At 44.8% G+C, this 25,511-nt stretch overlaps 1 protein-coding gene across 1 annotated transcript in view; it reads left to right on the plus strand.

The window, feature by feature from the left end:
* ENDOU (endonuclease, poly(U) specific) overlaps positions 1 to 25,511 on the plus strand; it is a 46,674-nt gene that overhangs the window by 11,675 nt on the left and 9,488 nt on the right. The window contains exons 2-5 of the mRNA XM_081851793.1: positions 3,405 to 3,539; positions 4,026 to 4,064; positions 4,361 to 4,526; positions 24,810 to 25,012. Of these exons, the coding sequence (XP_081707919.1) occupies positions 3,405 to 3,539; positions 4,026 to 4,064; positions 4,361 to 4,526; positions 24,810 to 25,012 (543 nt within the window). The remainder of the gene's footprint in view (positions 1 to 3,404; positions 3,540 to 4,025; positions 4,065 to 4,360; positions 4,527 to 24,809; positions 25,013 to 25,511) is intronic.

The raw sequence follows: 25,511 nt of genomic DNA on the forward strand, positions 1-25,511 counted from the left end.
AAAAAAATTAATATGGAAGGGAAGAATGCCACCTACGAAGAACTTACGTGGAAAACTGATCAAGGCATTAGACTCAGACCGTACGAAGAGATAAAAAATTCATTTACAGGGTGGCTGTAATACCACCAGGTAAATGATTTGTTAAAAGATGATAAAAAGAAATTAGGATTTGAAGACAAAAAATCTAAATTCAATGTGGAAGTTATAGAAGGTAAGAATAAAATATTGTCTAGGATATATGATATTTTACTGGAGTGGTACACAAAAGACGAGGAAGTGAAGGAGGTCATGACTAAATGGGCGATAGACATTGGTTATAACATCGACTTTGAGAGGTGGCTGGAATTATGAAATACTAACATGAAGTTCACGGCATCTACAGCTCTAAGGGAAAACCTGTGGGAAATGATCTATAGGTGGTACCACACGCCAGTGAAGCTGGCTAAGATTTATAGGTTGAAGAACAAAAGATGCTGGAAATGTGGAGAGGAAGAAGGTGACTTCTACCACATGTGGTGGTCATGTAGCAAAGTGAAAGGCTTTTGGGAATCGATCTATAACGAACTTAAAAACATTTTTAAATACACCTTTCCCAAAAAGCCCGAAGCTTTTCTGCTAGGAATGACGGGTAAAGAAATTAAAAAAGAAGATAAGACATTATTCCTATATGCCACAACAGCTGCAAGAAACATGTTAGCACAAAATTGGAAAACGGAGGTTATACCCAATATAAGTGATTGGCAGGTTAAAGTGATAAATTATGCCGAGCTCGCTAGAATAACAGGAAGATTAAGGGACCAAGACGAACAGAAATTTCATGATAATTGGAATAAATATTTGATGTATATCCGAACTAAATTTCAGACGACACTGGCGGGGTTGGAATAACTCTAACAGTAAGGGATTACTATGTAAAAGAGATAAAATACGTGATCATAAAATTTATCTGATACTTACCAAAGGAGTGGAGGGAAGTCCAAGGCTCGGCAGAGCCTAAAACAACTGTGTATTATACTTATGATTTGTGGAGTGGATATAATATGTGTAAGTTATGTAATGGATTTTGTATATGTCTATATGTATATATGTGCAATATTAATAAAAATTTACGGTAAAAAAAAAAAGAAGCAAGAGTGAGTTTTAAAAAGTAGTGTGTTCCATGGAAACAGACGCTTTCTCAAACTATTTTGAACTTTAAAAACCGTGACACAATATAGTATGCCGAAATGTCCGCTTCCAATTTCCTCTGATGTTCTGAGGCAGATTTGCACTTTGAAAATCACTGAGGTTTCCACTGGCAATCAAAATGTGCTTTTTATTTCCCCAGTCATTAACAGCAGGTTTTGGGGAATTTTGCTGCCCCCCGCCCTGTAGATTGAATCTCTTACCATGATCAGGAGATGGCAGAAAGTCTCATTAGTGTCTACTCTGCTCAAGCTTACAAGCTTCATTATATAAAGCATGATTACAGCCTTTGGCAAATAACATGCATTGCGGAACTCTTGTCCTCCTGAGAACAAGAGAACACTCGCACATATTTAGTTTGTGGAGCTGCATGTGAAATCATTTGATTTATATTCTACACAGTGATGGAAATCAGGGTCACATTCAAAGAGTTGCACAGTTTCTAGGGATGTGTGGATCAGTCAATTTGGATTCTCTCTGCTTCTCATTTTTTCATAATTTCACTTTGCCCCTTTGGATCACTTTTGTAATCACAAAAATCAACATTTTATTGTGCAATAATATACACATTTTAAATTTAATTTCCCCTAATATACACATTTTTGCAAGCAATTTCCCCATATAAATGCATTTATTTGTTATTTATATATGTGTTTATGGACACTCCCCTAACATGCACATTTTGGGTTTGGAGAAGTGCATCACAAAATCTGGACAAGTGCATATTTTGAAGGATACTCATGTTTCAGTTCATGCAAATTAGGCAACTGCACATTAAAAGACGAAGCATAATGAACACACACACCATTATATATTATCTCCATCAGAGTTTCTGCATCAGTTGCCTTCAAGTCATGTCCTAAGATTCTATATTTTTTTGCACTAAAGGGGTGTCGATTTCATTTTAAAAAATATGCTTCTGATTGTAAATAAATAAAAAATATCAAAGCACTTTTTTAAAAGCCTCAAGGTGGATAGTCAGTGTGATGCCCTCCACAAATTTTGGATTCTCTCTCCCATCTCCCCTGACCATTGATCCTGCTGGCCAGGGCTGATGCAAGTTGTGGTCCAAAACAGCTAGCCATGTTCCCTACCTCTGTGCTATTACTGGTGGTACTGTGGTTCTTTGCCTATAATATTTATAATCTACTTTAGATGGACAGGGAATAGGAACAAAGGAGGTGTTCTCCTGGGTGCTCTGCTTTCGTCTCCTGGGGTGGGGGGGATATTGCTACTCACCAATCTCTGCCGAGAAGTAGCAAGAGATTCCAGGTGTCTTGGCACATAACCAGGTTTTGTGTTTCCTTGGAAAAAACATGGGACAACAGACGCTAGTGTTTTTATGAAATATGGTTTATTCATACATAGTTACACCTGAGTTTTATGGAGAAAGAGTTCACAGTATTTACATCTCAAGAGGCGCTTGTCCTTTCCCAGCAGCACAGCATCGGATCCAGAGGCATCTTAATTATGTATCATCATTTATTACATTCGTATGCCGCCTTTCATGCATAGCTCTCAGGGCGGTTCACAGCATAAAAATGCAAGATAAAAACACAAAATACATAATAAAAACAACAAGAACAAACCAAACCAAACACCTCCACCCACACCCCCAAGGAAGGTGGGAGGGACCATAATGAGTGGAGTTCATGGCACTCACTCAAAAATGTCTCTATTTGGTGACCTTGCTTCTCCCAGCTTCTTGAAGGAAACAGTAATGCAATTATGTTATTGGTAAGAGTGTCTCTAAGTACAGAGTGCCCTTCCTTCATACTCACAACTTTAGCCAGTCCCAGCATAATTAAGGAGCTGAGAAAGGATGATAGCTCAAGGCTGCAGCATATGTTTGTATTCTGAATGCTCTGGGTTCAATCTCTGGCATCTCCAGGTTAAAAATGGGAGGCTGCAGGTGATTTGAAATGTAGCCACACCGGAGGTACTGGAGAGCCATCAGAGTAGACAATGCATAAATTATCTGATCTGGCAGCTTCCTTTTTGCATGGATTAAGCTAGCCAGTAGCATCCAATGTATATTCTAAGGGACCCATCACTTCTTGCAGCATTCTGATAACACAAACAAATGTTTCTGAAACAGTTTAAGGTTGTCCTCTACTAGCCCCCCTAACTCATACAGTGGTACTACACCCCTTTCTGCATATGCCCACTTTCACTTTGACTGCAATCTGCTAATCCACAGATTCCAACCTTAATTTCAGCTTTGTATGGCCCCCCTGATTCCTGCAAAGGGCGATGTAATGAAAAATACAATTCAAAAGATGTTTGCCACTGCAACAGCAAATGTGAACGACACCAGAACTGTTGTGAAGACTACCATAGCCATTGCCATCAAGGTGAGTGAAAACTCTGGACGCTAATGTTACTAAAGTTCTCCTGTGGTCATTCCCTGCTTAAGCTGTCTTCCTAAAGCCATCTAGTTGACCTCCTCTGTGGGAAACAGATGGTGAACTAGGTAGGCCTTAGGTCTGGTCCAGTTTGGTATGACAGAAACATCCATATAAATAAATGGAAAAGGTTTATACCTATCTGGTCAGGGGGAAAGGTGGGGTATAAAACAACAACACTTGACTAATGGGTTTTGATTCTTGATGCTAGCCTATCATCACCACCACCATCCTTACAATTGATTATCCACCCTTCACCCTAAGGTCCCGGGGTGTGTTGCAACAATTAAAACACAATATTTTCTTTTAAAAATATATTACTATCACCAAGATGCCCTTAAGAGTCAAGACACTTCTCAAAAACAGTTTCATTTTGCACTGGTCAAGGGGCCTTGATATGGTTTGTGTGCAATCATTTCTCCTTTCTTTTATCAGCTAATGCAGATGGCAAAGAAACAGGCACAGTATTTGATGGTGAGTACTTGAATTGCTTTTTAGATGAGTTGTTTGTGACATGTAGAATAGCAAACCAGGAGCAGGTGGTGAGTTGGTTCGCTGGCGAGAGTTGTTGGTTGCTACTGTGGAGGAACCGAGGTGGCAGCATGCTTCTGAACACCAGTTGACGGGAACCACAGGAGGGGAAAGTGCTGTCTTGCAAGCTTCCCACAGGCACCTGGTGGACCACAGTGAGAACAGGGTTCTGGACTAGATGGGTCATTGGGCTGATCCAGAAGGTTGTCCTTACACTCAAATGTCTGTCTCTCCCACAGGGGAATTCTCCAGTAGTGATGATGCAATCACCAATGAAGAATTGCAACAAACATCTGAGCAGCTTTACCAAAGCGACATTAACAGAGCTGGGGAGGCTGATATCACCCTTAACAAGCAACACTTAGCTTCAAAGAATCAGGAGAACAAGGACCAGTCACCAGAACCGTGAGTTCCACACAGACTTGATGCATGAAGGTGCCTTGTTTTTAAGAGCATTAAGTCTCTGGCTACTGGATCAGGCCAGTGGCCCCACCTCCACTCCAGTATCCTGTTCTCACAGTGGTCAACCAGATGCCCCCAAAGTGAAAACCCCAAGCAGGACCTGAGCACAGCTATTCTCCAGTTGCAGCTCATTATTTGGTATTCAAAGGTAGACTGTTCTTGTCTGCCATGTCCACCCTTTCCCAGACCACAAAAAGCACTCTGCAGGTGCCCCAAGACCATTCAATGTTAGTGTTACACATTTCCAAGGCTGGCACTGAAATAACTTGTGGTGGGAGCTCTGATAAAACCCTATCAAGCTAGACTTAAGCAGCTGCAACTCCAGCGATGAAGCTGAAGCCTGCATGCATTTAATGTTTGTAAAGAGCAGATTAAAAATAATTATTCATGTTCAATTGAGTGGATGTATCTTGTCTTCCACTGGGGAAGTCTGCCCCCTGGTGGCCGCTTGGTCCTGCAGCGGTTTAAATCAAAACCTCCAGCCTGCAGATGGATGAAAAGAGCAAGAGCGAGCAATCAGGAGAGAGAGAGCTGCAGCTGTGGGGTGCAACTGTTTAAAAGTGCAACTCTAGAGCTCAGCATCTTTCCACTTCCTGCTACCCCAGAGGCATGCCCTGCAGGTAGGAGACCTGGGTCCAATAGGATGGGATGGGAGTTGGGAATCTGCAGAGAGGAAGGTGGTTGAAATAAATGTTTGAATGGGCTACTTTGATGTGGGTTTTTTGTTTTGTTTTTTGCTAATTGTTAAACTGTAAGGCACTTTTTTAAAAAAGTACATTGCAAACTAGGGCTATTGGGATTGCAGACTGAGGGTTTCTCACACTCAAAAGGATTCTTCCAGCGTGGTGTGTGGTGGGGAGGGAAGGCTGCTCTGGTTATCCAAACTGAACGTAGTAATAATTTGGTTGCATTTTACAAAGCACTTCAGGGCGGTTCAGACGCTTCCTTCCAGAAAGCTCCTCTGCCCATGAAATCTTCCTAACAGCCTTGTGAGGTGGGCTCGTTCCTATGTTTGTAGCAAATGGTTTTGGAAGCAGGTGGCAGTTTACTAAGATGCTGGCTTTGTTTGATAATTTGTATTTTGCTGCCAATAACACTTTCTTGGTCTGCGTTAATTTTCTTGCCCTTACTGGCAGCGGGGGAGGAGAGGGGATTTACGTATTTCTACGGGGAAAAGATAAATGTCATAAATTCATTTAGTGACAATGACAAAGCAGATGCCACTTGAAAATAAACATTAGAAATGTTAAACAGCCCAGAAAAAATTAAGGAGCATTTCATAAATTACTATAAAAATTTATATAAAACAGGAGAAGGAGGAAAATAAAACAGAATTCCTGACCAAGAATATATTACTATTGATAACAGAAGAACAAACATTAGTGAAATAAAGGACGCAACTGCAAAATCTAAGGTTGGAAAATATCCAGGGCCAGACAGAATCTACATAGATTCTACAATATATTATAGGAAAATCGAAGAGATATTACTACCAGTACTGGTAGGTATGATGAACAAAATATTAGAAGGGAAGGTTCCAAAATCATGGCAGGAGGCATTATTAACATTAATACCAAAACAAGGTTCAAATCTGTCTGAAACTAGGAATTATAGACCAATCTCTCTATTAAATATGGATTACAAAATATTTGCAAATTTTTGGGCTACTAGATTAAACAAATTTTGGGGAAGAATAATTAATGAGGACCAATCTGTTTTGTTTTTTTACCGGGGAGACAAATTAAAGACAATATGAGGATGGTAATAGATATAATTGAATATTTAGAAATGAGGCTGGACTAAAAGGCAGCCCTGATGCTGGTCGATGCTGAAAAAGCTTTCGACAATGTATCTTGGAAGTACATGCTAAAAACCATTGAAACAATGAGATTAGGAGAGAAAATATGTAGTGGAATTCAAGCGATATATAAATCCCAAAGGGCAAATGATTATAATGAATTGTCAGATTCCTTCGACATCTCTAAAGGAACAAGGCAGGGATGTCCACTGTCGCCCCTTCTTTTCATAACAGTGTTAGAAACACACCTAAAAGTGATTAGGAATGATCCAAAAACAGAATGGATAAAATTGGGGAAAAGAGCCTAGAAGGTTAAGACTTTTGCAAATGACTTGATAATCCCAACAGAAAACCCATTAGAAAGTATTTTAATAACATGGGAGAAAATGAATGAATTTGGCCAACTATCTGGGTTTAAAATTAACAAAGAAAAAAACAAAACTTATGGTGAAAAATTTGGATTCACAAGAAAAAGCAGAGCTGGAAAAGAGACAAGATTAAAAGTGACTAACAAAGCCAGATATCTGGGAATTTGGATCACTATGAAAAACATCAATCTCTAGAAGGATAATTATATAAAGGCCTGGAATGGAATAAAAAAGGCGTTAGAAAGTTGGAATAGGAGAGACCACACATGCGCCGGACAGGATAGACACACACTCGCTTCATTCTTGGAGATTTCTAATTAAAAGAAGAGATGATGAAGAGTTTGAATTTGATATCCCGCTTTATCACTACCCGAAGGAGTCTCAAAGCGGCTAACATTCTCCTTTCCCTTCCTCCCCCACAACAAACGCTCTGTGAAGTGAGTGAGGCTGAGAGACTTCAGAGAAGTGTGACTGGCCAAGGTCACCCAGCAGCTGCATGTGGAGGATCGGAGACGCGAACCCGGTTCCCCAGATTACGAGTCCACCGCTCTTAACCACTACACCACACTGGCTACAGAAAAATAAGATTAATGAAAAGCAAACTGATAGTAGAGCTTTCTTCATAGCGGTTAATTGGCCTAGGAGTTGGCTCCGAGATCTGACAGAGGGGAGAAATAATTCTTTGGCGTTTGAAAATTGCTACTTATCTTCAAAGGGCGAAACAAAATGGCGAAGTCAGTGAAAGAGTTGAGGGAGATGATTCAACGCTCAGAAGCTAACATATGCATGAGTTAAAAGCAGAGATGAGACGAATGATGGCAGCTGTTTAAAAAATCCCCAAAACAGCAGATAATTGGCCGACGCAAATGCAAATAAAATAGAAGCCCTGACTAAGAGAATTGCCCAGATGAATGACGGACAACGCAGAAGAAACTTAAAATTTGCTGGTATATTAGAAGATATCCTGAACAAGGACTTGGAAATGGTACTCTAATGGCTTAGAGAGCAAGGGATTGCGATTGAACAGGAAGAAATAGAGAGAGTACATCGGCTGTTTACACCTAGAAGGATGGTTGGAGCCTCTAGAGAGGTAATTGTTGCATTCGCTAGAGAGAGAAAAAGAGACCAGATTTATAAAGCTCTTCGGCAGAAGACTTGCAGTTTAAAGAAAGAAAAGTGATAGTGCGTCAGGACTTTTCTCAGGAGACACTCCAAGATAGATGGCGGTTACAACAGTTTGCGGAAGCTTTATTTAAAGTGAAAATCCTTTTCATCTGGGCCTACCCTGCAACACTGGTGGTATTTAAAGATGGAAAAAAATACTCAGCTAGAGACCCAAAAGAAGCAAAGAAAATGTTAGTAGACTTGGAGGTTGGCCTGCAGAACAGACTGAACAAGAACTAGCAAGTGTGAAGGAGGAATCGGAAGAAGAACAGGGGGAATTATCCCAGGAATCCCCAGCGCAGGGGAAAGAGAAGAAATGACAAAGAGGATGGGGGGGGGGAGGAAGCAGTAAGGTGTAAAACAGGGGTATGCAAAGTAGGCTACCTGTAAATATAATTTTGCTTTTTGTTTTTTGACGTTATAATGCTCAGAGAAGAGGGGGTGAAATGTGGTCTCTGCCATGAGACAGAGATCTTTAAGATCTCTACAAGAGTCTCAGGAGGGAAGGGGGAGGGGCATGAAGGAATCATAAATGTAGGTAAAGAATATGGGCACGGATGGATTCAAAAAAATAAACATTGAAAGGGATAATGGATAGCACCTTAAAGATTTTATCGCTAAATGTTAATGGGCTGACTTCTAATACTAAGCATATAAGATAATGGAATTGACGAAGAAAATGAAGCTAGATATATTATGTTTGCAGGAAACACACAGAGACAAAGTAAACAACAAACCTGTGTTGCCTTCCCAGCATTGGGGTTTAAAAATAGAATTAAAGCAGTAAGGCCAGAGGGGTTGCTCTATTATGTAATAGAAATCTGAGCTTAGAGGTCTTGAATTGGAAGAAGGATAATGACGGCAGATACGTATTTATAAAAAATAAAATAATGTTGACAATAGCCAATATATACTGCCCAAATAAAGGACAGAAAAAATTTCTAAGGAAAACTTTAGATAGATTAGAGGCATATACGGAAGGGGAAACTATTGTGACAGGCGATTTCAATTGGAGTTTAAGACAGAACAATCATTTAAATTAACAAAATGGGGATTAAAAGATGTGTTTAATCTGGGGAACCCTAGTACAAAACCCACCTTTTTTTCGAATAGATATAAGACATACACATATATAGATTATGTGTTAATTAAAGATAGTAATGAACTTCTTGTTAAGGATACACAGACTTTGGGAATATGGATCTCAGATCATGCCCCGCTGTTGGTAGAGCTGGGATTAGAGGAGGAAGGACAAAGTAGAAGATGGCGGTATAACAATATAGTAATGGCTAAAGACCATGATAGGGAATATATTAGAAAAATATAATATAATTAATATAATATAATATAATATAATATAATATAATATAATATAATATAATATAATATAATATAATATAATATAATATAAATATTAATATAAAGAAATATAATATAAAGGCCATGATAGGGAATGTATTAGAAAACAATGTAATTGTTACATTGTAATCCTTAAATAAGAGACACGGGGGAATGATTAATGGACTTCAACGTCTGTACACTAATGCGCAAAGCATGGGAAATAAACAAGATGAGCTTGAGCTCTTGGTACAGCAAACTAAATATGACATAATAGGCATTGCTGAAACCTGGTGGGATAAGTCCCACTATTGGAATGTAATAATGGAGGGATACAATCTATTTCAGAGAAACAGACCAGACAAGAAAGGAGGAGGAGTGGCGTTATATGTCAGGGATGTGTATACCTGTGAAGAGATCCAAGATTTAGAACCTCAAAGCCAAAGTGAGAGCATTTGGGTCAAAATTAAGGGAGAGAAGAATAACAGTGACCTCATTGTAGGAGTTTACTATAGATCCCCAAGCCAAACGGAAGACATAGATGATGCCTTCCTGGAACAGATGGCCAAGCATGCAAAAGGAAGGGAGATAGTAGTAATGGGGGACTTCAATTACCCGGATATTTGCTGGATGTCAAACTCAGCCAAGAGCATAAGGTCAAACAGATTCCTCACTGGCCTTGCAGACAACTTCATTGTCCAGAAAGTAGGAGAAGCAACAAGAGGAACAGCCATTTTAGATCCGGTCCTAACCAATGTTGATGACCTGGTTAGTGGGGTAGAAGTGGAAGGATCATTAGGCGCAAGAAGAGTGACTAGTGGGGTGCCACAGGGTTCTGTCTTGGGCCCGGTCTTATTCAACATCTTTATCAACGACTTGGATGATGGACTCAAGGGCATCCTGATCAAATTTGCAGATGACACCAAACTGGGAGGGGTGGCTAACACCCCAGAGGACAGGATCACACTTCAAAACGACCTTGACAGATTAGAGAACTGGGCCAAAACAAACAAGATGAATTTTAATAGGGAGAAATGTAAAGTATTGCACTTGGGCAAAAAAAATGAGAGGCACAAATACAAGATGGGTGACACCTGGCTTGAGAGCAGTACATGTGAAAAGGATCTAGGAGTCTTGGTTGACCACAAACTTGACATGAGCCAACAGTGTGACGCGGCAGCTAAAAAAGCCAATGCAATTCTGGGCTGCATCAATAGGAGTATAGCATCTAGATCAAGGGAAGTAATAGTGCCACTGTATTCTGCTCTGGTCAGACCTCACCTGGAGTACTGTGTCCAGTTCTGGGCACCACAGTTCAAGAAGGACACTGACAAACTGGAACGTGTCCAGAGGAGGGCAACCAAAATGGTCAAAGGCCTGGAAACGATGCCTTATGAGGAACGGCTAAGGGAGCTGGGCATGTTTAGCCTGGAGAAGAGGAGGTTAAGGGGTGATATGATAGCCATGTTCAAATATATAAAAGGATGTCACATAGAGGAAGGAGAAAGGTTGTTTTCTGCTGCTCCAGAGAAGCGGACACGGAGCAATGGATCCAAACTACAAGAAAGAAGATTCCACCTAAACATTAGGAAGAACTTCCTGACAGTGAGAGCTGTTCGACAGTGGAATTTGCTGCCAAGGAGTGTGGTGGAGTCTCCTTCTTTGGAGGTCTTTAAGCAGAGGCTTGACGACCATATGTCAGGAGTACTCTGATGGCGTTTCCTGCTTGGCAGGGGGTTGGACTCGATGGCCCTTGTGGTCTCTTCCAACTCTATGATTCTATGATTCTATGATTCTATGATTCTATGCTCTTCTGAAGTTTACTATACAGCGGAAAGGAGCAGCCAAGCATACTAGGGCTCAATTTCTTGACTTTAAGAAAGCCGACTTCATAAAACTTAGGGAAGTGCTGGGTGAGATCCCATGGACAGTAATACTAAAAGGAAAGGGATGGCTGGGAGTTTGTTGATAGGGAGATAGTAAAAGCACAACTTCAGGCAAATAGTAAAAGCACAACTTCAGGCAATACCAATGAGACGGAAACATGGAAGGTGCCTAAAGAAGCCAGGGTGGCTATCTAAAGAACTTTTAACTGAGTTAAGATTAAAAAAAGGATGTGTACAAAAAATGGAAAAGGGGGGAAACCACCAAAGAGGAATTCAAACAAATAGCCAGCACGTGTAGACACAAAGTCAGAAAAGCTAAAGCACAGAATGAACTCAGGCTTGCTAGTGAGGTTAAAAGCAACAAAAAAGGCTTTTATGGGTATGTTCGTAGCAAAAGGAAGAAGAAAGAAACAGTGGGGTCACTCAGAGGAGAAGATGGTGAAATGCAAACAGGGGACACAGAAAGGGCTGAACTCCTCAATGCCTTCTTTGCCTCAGTCTTCTCCGATAAAGAAAACAATGCCCGACCTGAAGAATTTGGAGCAAATGATTCAGCAGAGGAAACACAGCCCAGAATAACTAAGGAGATAGTACAAGAATACTTGGCTAGTTTAGATGTATTCAAGTCTCCAGGGCCAGATGAACTGCATCCAAGAGTATTAAAAGAACTGGCAGATGTGATCTCAGAACCACTGGCAGTCATCTTTGAGAATTCCTGGAGAACAGGCAAAGTCCCGGCAGACTGGAGGAGGGCAAATGTTGTCCCTACTTTCAAAAAGGGGGAAAGAGAGGACCCAAATAATTACCGCCCAGTCAGTCTGACATCAATACCAGGGAAGATTCTGGAGCAGATCATTAAGCAAACAGTCTGTGAGCACCTAGAAAGGAATGCTGTGATCACCAATAGTCAGCATGGATTTCTGAAAAATAAGTCATGTCAGACTAACCTGATCTCGTTTTTTGACAGAATTACAAGCCTGGTAGATGAAGGGAATGCAGTGGATGTAGCCTACCTTGATTTCAGCAAGGCATTTGACAAGGTGCCCCATGATATTCTTGTAAAGAAGCTGGTAAAATGCGGTCTTGACTATGCTACCACTCAGTGGATTTGTAACTGGCTGACTGACCGAACCCAAAGGGTGCTCATCAATGGTTCCTCTTCATCCTGGAGAAGAGTGACTAGTGGGGTGCCACAGGGTTCTGTCTTGGGCCCGGTCTTATTCAACATCTTTATCAACGACTTGGATGATGAACTCAAGGGCATCCTGATCAAATTTCAATTCAAAATCCTTTATTAGGCATAGCACACCACACATTGACAAACAACATATACAACTGTAGAAAATACGGGTACAGCAAACACAATTTATCCTAGTCCTATTCTTAACTCCCAGAAATTAATGTACATGAATAATATAATACAATTTAATATGAAATAAAAATACAACACAGCAACGTCACCTACCATTAGAAACCACTAAATCTCTTTATCATGGCCCATTCTTTCATCATGGACAGCTCTCAAAAATTCGGCCACTATTAAAGTAACTTGATCATCGCCATCCGCCAGCATGTCCTGGACCGTTGGTTGAGTACAAATCTGTTTTTTGAATTTTAGGGCCTCATATAATTGTATTCTGGCATAACTACCAAAATCACAGGAGAAGAATATATGCTCCAGAGTATCGAGTTCCCCTTTCCCGCACCTGCAGAGACGCTCAGACTCTGGGATAGCTAAATATCTTCCTCTCACTACCACCGAGGGAAACATGTTGAATCTGGCCAACATAAACAGCCTACACGATCAAATTTGCAGATGACACCAAACTGGGAGGGGTGGCTAAAACCCCAGAGGACAGGATCACCCTTCAAAACGACCTTGACAGATTAGAGAACTGGGCCAAAACAAACAAGATGAATTTTAACGGGGAGAAATGTAAAGTATTGCACTTGGGCAAAAAAAATAATGAGAGGCAGAAATACAAGATGGGTGACACCTGGCTTGAGAGCAGTACATGTGAAAAGGATCTAGGAGTCTTGGTTGACCACAAACTTGACATGAGCCAACAGTGTGACGCGGCAGCTAAAAAAGCCAATGCAATTCTGGGCTGCATCAATAGGAGTATAGCATCTAGATCAAGGGAAGTAATAGTGCCACTGTATTCTGCTCTGGTCAGACCTCACCTGGAGTACTGTGTCCAGTTCTGGGCACCACAGTTCAAGAAGGACACTGACAAACTGGAACGTGTCCAGAGGAGGGCAACCAAAATGGTCAAAGGCCTGGAAACGATGCCTTATGAGGAACGGCTAAGGGAGCTGGGCATGTTTAGCCTGGAGAAGAGGAGGTTAAGGGGTGATATGATAGCCATGTTCAAATATATAAAAGGATGTCACATAGAGGAGGGAGAAAGGTTGTTTTCTGCTGCTCCAGAGAAGCGGACACAGAGCAATGGATCCAAATTACAAGAAAGAAGATTCCACCTAAACATTAGGAAGAACTTCCTGACAGTAAGAGCTGTTCGACAGTGGAATTTGCTGCCAAGGAGTGTGGTGGAGTCTCCTTCTTTGGAGGTCTTTAAGCAGAGGCTTGACAGCCATATGTCAGGAGTGCTCTGATGGTGTTTCCTGCTTGGCAGGGGGTTGGACTCGATGACCCTTGTGGTCTCTTCCAACTCTATGATTCTATGATTTGGTATTTTAAAGAAAATAACGGTGCGGGGGAGATCCCGATCGTGTGGGATGCATTTAAAGCTGTAATAAGAGGTCAATATATAATGAAAGAAAAGACTATTAAGAAAGCATGGTATTCGGGGAGGCAGGAAAAAAATTAAAGAAATTGAAATATTACAACAGCATCAGCAAATTACTCAAAGGAGTAGACAGGGGCAATTAAGAAAATTCTAACAAGAACTAGATGAATTATATTGGTTCACGGTTTGGAAGAGAGATAATATTGTTAAAAATGAGTTTCAGAGAACTTCAATAATATCAAATAAGAGGTTAGCAAAATACTTAAGGAAAAGGTAGGATAAACAGAGGGTTAAGGCTATTAGAATTAAAAGGAACATACTTATACAAAGCTCTAAAGAAATAAGGAAGAAATTTGCAGCATTTTATCAAAAATTATATAAATAAGAAAACAAAAATATTAGCTGCAAAAGTTTAGGGATTAAGATAGGGTCAACACCCTGGCCGATCGACGAAAAAGTCAAGGCCCTCCTGCTTCCCAACATGTTGAAAAAGTATCTCCTCATAGACCTGAGCAGCTCTGCGGAGGCGGCCATCTGACTTCAAGGGTGGACCAAGAAGACTACTGATCTACCAAGGGGTTTTCCAATCTCTGAGGCCTTCACGCCACACGCACCAGTCAGTTGTGGACACGGATGTTGGTCACGCATGGGATGACATTCGTGGGATTGTTGCACAGGGTGTTACTGCACCATACTAATTCACACACATGGACTGGCCTTTGGCCCTGCAATGGATGAATGCCCCACCACGCAGGAGTGCTTCTGCAGCTCAGACCATCCCATACTCTGCCATCACCAGCAATGCATAGTTCACATCCTCTTGGTAGTACACAGAGTTGGCATTCATCTCCAGCAGCTCATGAAGGACCGCAATCCATCTGTCATCTTCTACCACGGTGCTGGAGCTTCACAAGAAAACAAGGCAAATAAAACACCACCATGACCATAGGAGGAGGGCAAAGTTCTGCAGTGGTGGTGGGGGTGGGGGTTTGGTAACAATTAAGAGCCAGTCAGTAGACAGCTCGGAGGGATGAGCGGTGTGCCAATGAGAAGACATGTCATTCTGAGCCACATTCTGGGGGCCACATGCCAGTGGTGGGCAGGGCCAGAGTGGGTAGGAGAAACTAATGTGTGTGTGTTTTTTTACCATTAGACCACCAGGTCCATCTAGCTCACTACTGTATGCACTGACTGGCAGCAGCAAGAGCTCTGCAGGGTTTCAGGCAGGGGATATTGTAAGCGCCAACTTGGAGATGCCATTGGGGACTGAACCTGGGGCCTTCTGTATGCACATAAGGTGCTCTCCCCTTAGCCGTGGCCCTTTCCCTGAAAGGTGGGGTTCCGTTTGTGCATTTCATGGTATTTATACACTGCTTGATTGTAGAAAACCCTCAAACATCCTAGTCCTCATAGCTTTGAAGAATGGGCTGGATTGAATAAGAACCCGGCTCAGTATTGTCTACATTGACGGGGAAGCAGCTTCCCAGTTACCTTTCCATCATTTCCTGCAGCACAGGAGCCATACATTCCAAGATCTCGTCGACCAACGGCTGGTACTCAAAGATGATCTGGCGGAAGCCATGGAGAAAAGACATTTTGCTCAACCCCCTGCGTTGATTCATTCAGGAAATGGTCTGAGAGCCAATCTTAAGCTTCTTCCTCGGCCTACCAAAAAATAAATTCATCATCATCACATTATTTTAAACTACCGGTACTTACACACACACACACACACACACACACACACACACACACACATCCAGGAAACAAGAGGCATTATCACATTTCAAGGATAAATTGCAGCTAGGCACAATCATTCATGGAGGGTGTGGCCTGGAGGAAGTCTCAAGGGCCACACAGAGAGGCCTCAAGGGCCAGATCTGTACCCCCACTGTCCCAGGCATAAGATTCCCTACTCCTGCTTTTGAAAAAGCGCCATCTTAAAAGAGCCAGGGTCCATCCTTAAGATGCCACAGCAACAAAACAACTTGATGTCCTGGGAGACCAGGGGCATGCAGGGCTCCTGCTCTCAGCTTGCTAGGGCAGGATGGAACTGGGGCCACCCCACCCAGGAGTCAAGAGACTAGTAGCTCATGACATGACATTCCTGTCTTGGGAAGGAGTGATGCAGTGGCAAGTAGAAGGCTAGCCCCTTAGATCATGAGTAGGCAAACTAAGGCCTGGAGGCCGGATCTGGCCCAATCGCCTTCTAAATCCAGCCCGCGGAAAGTCCGGGAATCAGCGTGTTTTTACATGAGTAGAATGCGTCCTTTTATTTAAAATGCATCTCTGGGTTATTTGTGGAGCATAGGAATTCATTCATTTCCCCCCTCCCCCCCAAAAAAATATAGTCTGAGGGACAGTGGACTGGCCTCCTGATGAAAAAGATTGCTGACCCCTGCTTTAGATGCATGCCTTTACGTGGAGTAGCACAGTCAACAGGTCCAGAGTTTCCTTGCCCTTCCAATCCTAGAAAAGAACTCTTGATTGCAACTGCCATTGCCCTGTTGATATAGAATCAGAGCTGTAGCGCCATTCATAACATAAGAATATTCTTCACAATTATGAGCAGGGCAGTGGAGAAAAGCTGAAAGCTGCAACAGCCTGTGATTCTATGAAATTAACCCAGAGCAAGAGATGTAATCAAAAAGCTAAAGAGACCCTCTCCTTATCAAGAAGGCCACCTGACTTTTCTTTCCAGGGGCAAGATGGGTCTGCATTTCAGATCCACACCCGCAAGAAAACTACTACTTTTTTTAAGTTGCAAGGCCCCATGACTAGCAGCAGGTCCACAGTAGCATAGAAAAGCTATTTGCCCCATGGCTCCTGGAGCCTGGGGTTACGGGCGCAAAACCAAAATGGCTATCCCCCACTCCTCACCCCGTATGCAGCAGCACTTTCTATTATAATTTTTTGTAGAGAATTTATTTGGCTATTTTTGCAATTTGTGGCATTTGGAAGGTTGTAACCAGCCACAGAAAAACAGGTTGTACAGAGAGCACAGTGGGACTTAAGTTTAGGCATGTATAGGACAGTAAAACCCAGTGAACATCTTGGCTGAGTGGGGATTTGAACCTGGGTCTCCCCAGTCCTAGACCTGCAGACTCTAACCACTACACCACACTGCTCACACTGGGGATGAACCTTTTTCACTTTGCAAAGTCACAGCTTCTGAGATAGGTGCTGCTGCTGGTGAAGGGACACTGCCTCACTCTAGTCCATTCATGCCCACACAATGTGATTATTTTCAAAGCTCTGATGTTTTCATTTCTGTCAAGGAAAGCACTTCCCTGTAAAACTCATGCAAATCTTTCCCAAAAAGTAGGGAATGCTGCACCATTTCAAGAGGCTTTTTTTCTTTCTTTGAAGCGTTGGCCCCGCCCCAAATTGCCACTGCAGCTGTCGCTTGTTAACTCCATGAGTAGACTAAGAGGAAGTCCGTGGGAAATGTTAAAAGGGAAAGGCTACCCTTCTGACATAAAAAATGGGGTTTCCGCAAGAAAAGACACTTTCATTTTTCACTTCCAGTAAAAAAACCAACAACAGCTGCAATTAATGCTAACCACGGGGTAAAATTTTGAATGGGGCAAACATTCTAATGACCAAGAGCAGGTGTGGAGAATACTATGCCCCCTACCCCTGAATGTTACTGAACTACAACACAACTCCAGCCGTTCCTAGCCATTGCCATGCCAGGGAGGGCTGATGAAAGATTCTCTATCCCTGGCATAATGAGCTATCCAATTTAGCCTGCATATTTTTCTTGCATTTAGTAAACAAAGCTAAAAAGTTTGAACCTGCCAAGCTAATATTTATTTTCAAGCCTGCTTTGTCATCGTCACTAAATGAATTTATCTTTCCCCCATAGAAATACGTAAATCCCCTGCCCACCCGCGCCACTGCCGCCGCCACTGCCAGTAAGGGCAAGAAAATTAACGCAGACCAAGAAAGTGTTATTGGCAGCAAAATACAAATTATCAAACAAAGCCAGCATCTTAGTAAACTGCCACCTGCTTCCAAAACCATTTGCTACAAACATAGGAACGAGCCCACCTCACAAGGCTGTTAGGAAGATTTCATGGGCAGAGGAGCTTTCTGGAAGGAAGCGTCTGAACCGCCCTGAAGTGCTTTGTAAAATGTAACCAAATTATTACTACATTCAGTTTGGATAACCAGAGCAGCCTTCCCTCCCCACCACACTGGAAGAATCCCTTTGAGTGTCCGAAACCCCCAGTCTGCAATCCCAACAACGCTAGTTTGTGATGTACTTTTTATTTAAGAGTCTTACAGTTTAACAATTAGCAAGATTATTAAATTCTCTCTTTTTATGTAACTTAAGAAAGAAAGCCTTTTTGCTAAAACCAGCAAAAAACAACCACAAAAACCCACATCAAAGTAGCCCATTCAAACATTTATTTCAACCACCTTCCTCTCTGCAGATTCCCAACTCCCATCCCATCCTATTGGACCCAGGTCTCCTACCTGCAGGGCATGCCTCTGGGGTAGCAGGAAGTGGAAAGATGCTGAGCTCTAGAGTTGCACTTTTAAAGAGTTGCACCCCACAGCTGCAGCTCTCTCTGTCTCCTGATTGCTCGCTCTCCCCACAGTTTCCATCTAAGTGCCCTGAGTGGCCTCCTGCCCCCCAAGCAGAAACACAGCACAGTAAATGTAGATTATGCTCAACTGGTTGCACCTCAGCTACAGGAAACAGGTTTTAAAGGAGGGCGGTGGAATCTACCTATTTAACATTCTAGCGCTTGAAACAAAGGTGGGAATACTCATTGAGATTCTCAACTTTTAAATTTGCATGTGGACATCCAAAATCTAAAAATTTCAGTTCATTAATTGCAAGTGGATATTCAATTTACAATTTTTAATGGGAAACTCTTCCTTTTACTGGGCTTTTGTGCATCACTACTTTGGAAGCAAGAGTTGAGTTACAGCCAAAAAACAATGATACTTTTTTGAATGTCGGGTATCAGGTTTCCTATTTTCTTTAATGCTATAACATACACATGAGTAATACTGATTACTGAAACAAAGGGGGGAAATCTCAAGCAAATTTTCCTAGCATGCAGCTTAATCCTATCCATTTTTACTTGGAAGTGTCATTGAGGCATTATCCCGGATCAGCATACATAGGATTGCAAAATGACAAATTTCATTTTGGTTGCCTATCTAAAGTTTCACCTGTATCAAAGGAGTTCTCACTGAATCTGCATCCCATCCGATGGTGGATCTCAAGCAGAGGATGGAACCCTTAAGCTGCAATCCTATGCTCACTTTCCTGGGAGAAAGTCTTAAGGGGCACAAAAGAACTGTGCAAAATACACGGTTAAACCAACAAGACTTTAGGATTTACTTCCTGTAATAAAAATATTTCACCATAAATGTGAAATTTTGCATTTAGATTTTAATATTTCACCTTCAATTTCATTTCCTAATGATTGAGTGACAGACCTCAGTGATTGGAGACATTAAGTTACTTCCAATGTTATTGCTGAACTGTACCGGAAGAGGGAAATTCTCATTTCCTTTTAAATTAGACAGGTGCCTCAAAGGCACACTCAGGCTAAATTTTCATTTCTCTTCTAGGATTCTTTCCAATGAATAGAAGCAGTACATGGTGCTTGTCCTCTTCCCAGTCTCCTCCCTTGAAATATACTCAGAGTCGCAAAGTGATTTCATGCTCTTTATTCAGCTCATAGTGGTGAGGAGGAATGAATGAATGTCCCCTCAAAGTATCTGCTTTATATACATTATTTACACAATGGGCTGCACATGATTGGCTAATTCCAGGATTCTACTGTAGGCCAATCAGGTTGTGGATTCACTTCTATCTGGAGCATGATTGGGTGGTTCCTGCTAACCAATCATACTGCTGCATTGTTCTAGGACCAATCAGACTGCTGCATTCTGAATCCTATTGTTCTAGGACCAATCAGACTGCTGCCTTTTGGAGCCTATTGTTCTAGGACCAATCAGACTGCTGCAGTTTGGATCCTATTCAACTCAGTACATAACACCCCTCCCCTCTAAGTTCCAGTCCTGCCCGGAAGGTCGCATTCATAGTCCTCAAGGTACGCCGGTGGCCTACGTGTGCGTTGCGGCCTGGGGTGTTCCCTGGTCCGGGGTTCAGGTTCTGGCTCGTGTTCCAAGGATGGGGCTGTTTGGTCTGGCGCAACCGGCTCGCTCAGTCGTGGTTCTGGTTCCGGTGTCCTTTCGGCCTCGCGGGTCCTCTCTGTATTTACTGATTCTGCCTCTCCTGCTTGCCCCTGCTGCTCTATGGGCCTCACTGCCCCACTGTTCCCTTGGGACTCCTCTGACCTGTCCTCCTCCTCCTGGTTTTCTCCCGGGAATCATCGCCGTATCTGGTCGCAGTGGCGGCGCCAGCATTGCCCCCCATCTGTTAGCACCTCGTACGACACGGGGCCCGTGACCCTGGTGACTGTGGCAGGTACCCATGCAGGGCCTGCCCCAAAATTCTTTGCGTACACTGGGTCCTGGGCCTCAAAGGTCCGGGGGTTCCTGCCTTCCCCCACCACTACCTCATCCTGAGCTCTATCGGGGTGAAGGCGGTCCAATCTGATTGCAAGGCGCCGACCCATTAGTAGTTCAGCAGGGCTCCGGCCAGTCGTTGAGCTGGGGGTGCTGTGCTGTGCTAGAAGGAATGTGGCAAGGCGGTACTCCCAATCCCCTTGCGTCATGCGGCGAAGGGTGTCCTTGGTGGTCCGCACCATGCGTTCTGCTTGGCCATTGGTGGCAGGGTGGAATGGCGCCGAACGGATGTGGCGGATGGCGTTCTGCACTGTGAAGGTTTGAAATTCTCCTGATGTAAATGCAGTCCCGTTGTCTGAGACGAGAGTGTCAGGGAGCCCGTGGGTTGCAAACAGCCTGCGTAGTACCCGGATGGCTGCGGACGTAGAAGTGGACGGTACCAGTGCGACTTCCAGCCATTTGGTGTAGGAGTCCACCACTATGAAGAATGTTTTCCCCTGAAAGGGGCCAGCGAAGTCCACATGCAGGCGTGACCATGGTGCTCGGGCGGACTCCCAGGACTGGACTGGGGCCCTTGGGGGATCTGGGCGGGATTCCTGGCAGGCCTGGCAGTGTTTGACCCAGGCCTCTATCTCTCCGTCGATCCCCGGCCACCACACATAACTCCTGGCAAGGGCCTTCATTCTTACTACCCCTGGGTGTGTCTCGTGTAGGGCTGTGAGGACCCTTTTGCGGAGGGGCTGGGGAACAACGACCCTGCTTCCCCATAACAGGCACCCCTTGTGGGCTGACAGTTCATGTTTGCGGGTTGTGTAGCCGGCGAATTCTGGCCCGGGGCTGCGGCTGGGCCATCCCCTCCACACCCAGTCCAGGACCCGGGAGATGACCCTATCTTTCTTGGAATGGTGTGCAACTTCTTGTGCCTGAATGGGGCGGTCAGGAAGCAGCTCCAGGCTCATAACCTCTTGTGCAGGTGCTGGGTCGGGGCCTGTTTCCGGTAGTGGTAGCCTGCTGAGGGCGTCTGCATGGCCCATCGCCTTTCCAGGGCGGTGAATCAGTGCATACTGGTAGCTGGCAAGGAAAATTGACCACCTGAGGACGCGAGGAGACAGCACTTGGGGGGTCTGCTTTTCGGGGGCAGACAAGCCAAGCAACGGCTTGTGGTCAGTCACCACGGTGAAGGGCCGCCCGTACAAGAAATCATGGATTTTTTTTACTCCCTTCACGATTGCCAGACCCTCCTTGTCGATTTGCGAGTAGTTCCGCTCGGTTTCGTTGAGTGTCTGGGAAAAGTATGCTACCGGTACCTCTCTTCCATCCGGGAGTTGGTGTCCCAGGACAGCGCCGATGCCATAGGGCGAGGCGTCGCATGCTAGCACCACCGGCAGCCTCTCGTCGAAGTGTGCCAAGACCGAGTTTGAGACAAGCAAGTCCTTGACTGCCTGGAATGCGGCCTCCTGGCGCTGGCCCCACACCCAAGGGGCCCGCTTGTCCAGGAGTCTGTGTAGGGGCTCCGCTACCGCCGCCTTGTGGGGAAGGAAGGAATGGTAAAAGTTCAATAATCCCAAGAAGGCCTGAAGTTCAGTCTTGTTCTTGGGCGCTGGGGCATCACAAATGGCCCGTACCTTGTCCCCAGTCGGGTGAACCCCTTCTGCATCCACCATAAATCCCAGAAAGTCCACTTGAGGCACTCCTAGTAGACATTTTTCCCGCTTCACCTTGAGACCCGCCATCTGGAAACGGTGCAGAACAGTGCGGAGGCGGTCCTCAAACTCCTCTGGTGTGGGCCCGGCAATCAACACATCATCAAAGAAGGGGGTGACACCAGGAATCCCTTTAAGGAGAGAGTCCATTAGATTCTGGAATATGCCTGGTGCCACGCTGACCCCGAATTGCAGCCGCTTTACCCTGAACGCTCCTCTGTGCGTCACAATCGTCTGTGCCTCTGCTGTGGCCTCATCTACTGGCAGCTGTTGATATGCTTGGGCCAAGTCCAGCTTGCCAAAAATTTTCGACCCAGCCAGGGTGGCAAGGACATGGCTGACCACTGGCACTGGGTATGCATGGGCCATGAGGGCCTTGTTTATGGTACATTTGTAGTCTGCGCAGATGCGGACCGAACCATTAGGCTTGACGGGTGTGACGATTGGGGTTTCCCAGGGGGCATTAGGCACCGGCTCCAGCACTCCTTGCTCCACGAGTCGGTCCAATTCCTCGTCTATACGGGGTTTCAGGGCGAATGGGACCCGGCGGGCCTTGAGCCTGACTGGTCGTACTGCGGGGTCAAGCTGTAGAGCAATGGGGGGGCCCGTATACTGTCCCAATTTCCCATCGAAAACCCCCGGAAACTCCTTGCATATGGCGTCCACGTCCACTTGTAAGCTCATGTGGTTCACCCCGGTGATGGCTAGTCCCAGTGGTCCAAACCATGCCAACCCCAGTAAGCTAATGTAGGGGCCCTTGACCACAAGCAAGTCCAGTTGCCGCGTCCGCCCTCGGTATTGCACCCTGAAGGTCCCCACCCCCATTGTGGGGACCTTACGTTTCTGGAAGTCCCGGAGGGTGAATGGGGCCGGCCTGAGTTTGGGACCCCCAGTAGGACACAGTTTCCTTAAGGTCCTTGCCGAGATTATGGATAGAGTTGAACCCGTGTCAAGCTCCATGCGGCATGGGGCCCCCTCTATCTGTACCTCTACATAAATTTTCTCTACGTTGGGGTGGGGCAACTGGTATACCTGGAAGTCTGTGAGCTCCGTCGAGTTGCCTTGGTGCGTTGGGCCCCGGGACCTGGGGCTCTTGGATTGGTCATCTGATGCCTGGCTTCGGGTGGGCCGAGCCCGACACACCCGGGCGATGTGTCCCAATTTTCTGCACTGCCTGCACTCTGCGTTGCGGAAACGGCAGGTCCTCCTCTCGTGACTTTCTCCACAGCTTGCGCAGTTCCCTCCTTCTCGTCGAGGCAGCTGTGGTATGTGGGCTGCTTGAGTGCGCTGCTGTACTCGGTGCACCTCCTCCCTGTCGGATCCCGAGTCGTTGGTGAGGTCTTCGTGGTGGACCCTCGGTTGGGACGGCTGGCTCAGCCGTGCCTCTTGCGTCGACCTCTCAGCAGCTTCCGTTGCCAGGGCCTCCTCCAGAGCGACCTGGAACGTTAGGTTCTTCTTAGCGTAGAGGCGTCGTTGCAGCTTCTCATCCTTCAGGCCACCGACGAGGCGGTCACGAAGCATGTTCTCCAGCTCTGAGAAGTTGCAGAACCGGGCAGCTTGGCGGAGAGAGGTCACAAACCCAGTTATGGTTTCCCCAGGGGCTTGCCGCTTTGCGTAGAAGGCATTTCGACGAGCCACCACTGAGGGCTGTGGCGAAAAGTGCCCCTTCAGCTGTTCCATTATTGTTTTGTATGGAACAGTAGCGACGTCTTCAGGCGCAAGGAGAGCCCGGGCGATTTCAAATGTCTCCTCTCCGCAGACGCTGAAGAATATTGCCCTCTTCTTGGCGTCTTCTTCATCGGTGACCCCTTTGGCTTCTAGGAGGAAGGTGAAACGGGAGGCGTACGCTTCCCAGTCTCCAGATGCTGGGTTGAATGGCGAGAAGCTGCTGTCAGTTGCCATTCTGAGTTCCTTGTGTCCCGGAGCTGAAGCCTGGATACACGGTGCGAGGCAGCGGTGCGGCAGGTGGCGGTGCTGCGGTGCTGTGTGTGGCAGTCAGCTCAGCGGGATCCCACCTTGGTCGCCAGTGAAATATACTCAGAGTCGCAAAGTGATTTCATGCTCTTTATTCAGCTCATAGTGGTGAGGAGGAATGAATGAATGTCCCCTCAAAGTATCTGCTTTATATACATTATTTACACAATGGGCTGCACATGATTGGCTAATTCCAGGATTCTACTGTAGGCCAATCAGGTTGTGGATTCACTTCTATCTGGAGCATGATTGGGTGGTTCCTGCTAACCAATCATACTGCTGCATTGTTCTAGGACCAATCAGACTGCTGCATTCTGAATCCTATTGTTCTAGGACCAATCAGACTGCTGCCTTTTGGAGCCTATTGTTCTAGGACCAATCAGACTGCTGCAGTTTGGATCCTATTCAACTCAGTACATAACATCCCTCTTCTCCATCTGCCCACTCATCCTTGTCGCACCACCACCTGGGCTCTGAGCCTTCTTCACTTTGGGAATCCCCAGCTGGTTTCTCTCACCAGTCCGCATGCTAGATTTGTATGATTAGAAAGTTGTTTCTTTTTAATACAAGACAGCGTTCAGTTGTGTGTTCCCTGAAGTAGTACAGTCCAGGCAGAGGGCATTTTAATAGGAAACACTCCATTTCTGTGTGCTTCGGCTCCTAACCTCAGCAGAGTGTTTAGCTGGGGACCCGTAAGAACAAAAAAGACCACCTTCATAGCAGGTATTTTTGTTTGTGTGTGTGCAGGCTCTTCAGCTACGTCAACCAGGAGAAGCTCTTCTCCAAGCCTACTTATGCCAGTTTCATTAAGCTGCTGGATAATTATCATAAAAGTGTAGGGACAGGGGAAGAATTCACTGCTGAGCAACTGAAGGAGCAGGATAACTTCCTGAGTGAGGTCATGAAGACTGAGGTGATGAAAGTGCTTTACAAATTCCTGCACAGCAAACGTAAGTCTTTCTTCATAATAAGGTCTCTGCCAGCATAGCCACTATGGTCCCTCCAGGTGTTGCTGACTACCACTCCCATCTACCATGGCCCATGCTACCTGGGGCTTATGGGTATTATAGTCCAAATTTTTGGAGTTGGATACGCCTGACCTATGCAACTGAATTTAAGGGCCTTTTTGGTAGTGGCACCTGAGTTATGGGGTTCCCTCCCTAGAGAGGCCCTTTCGAGGTAAAGACATTTTTTCCAAGGCCTTTTAAATTTGTGGAATGTTCTCCCCAGGGAGGCTCACCTGGCTCCTTCGTTATACACCTTTAGGCATCAGGCACAAATGTTCCTCTTCTACCAGGCCTTTGGCTGATTGACATCCTTTTAAATGTGTTTGTGGGAGGAGGTGGGAGGGGAGGGAGATTTCTTGGTTGCAATTGTTTTTATTACGTATTTTGTGTTTTTATCTTGTATTTCTATGTTGTGAACTGCCCCAAGGTCTATGGATGAAGG

Source organism: Podarcis erhardii, assembly GCF_964252035.2.
Source record: "Podarcis erhardii genome assembly, chromosome: 2".
Classification (NCBI taxonomy): Eukaryota; Metazoa; Chordata; class Lepidosauria; order Squamata; family Lacertidae; genus Podarcis; species Podarcis erhardii.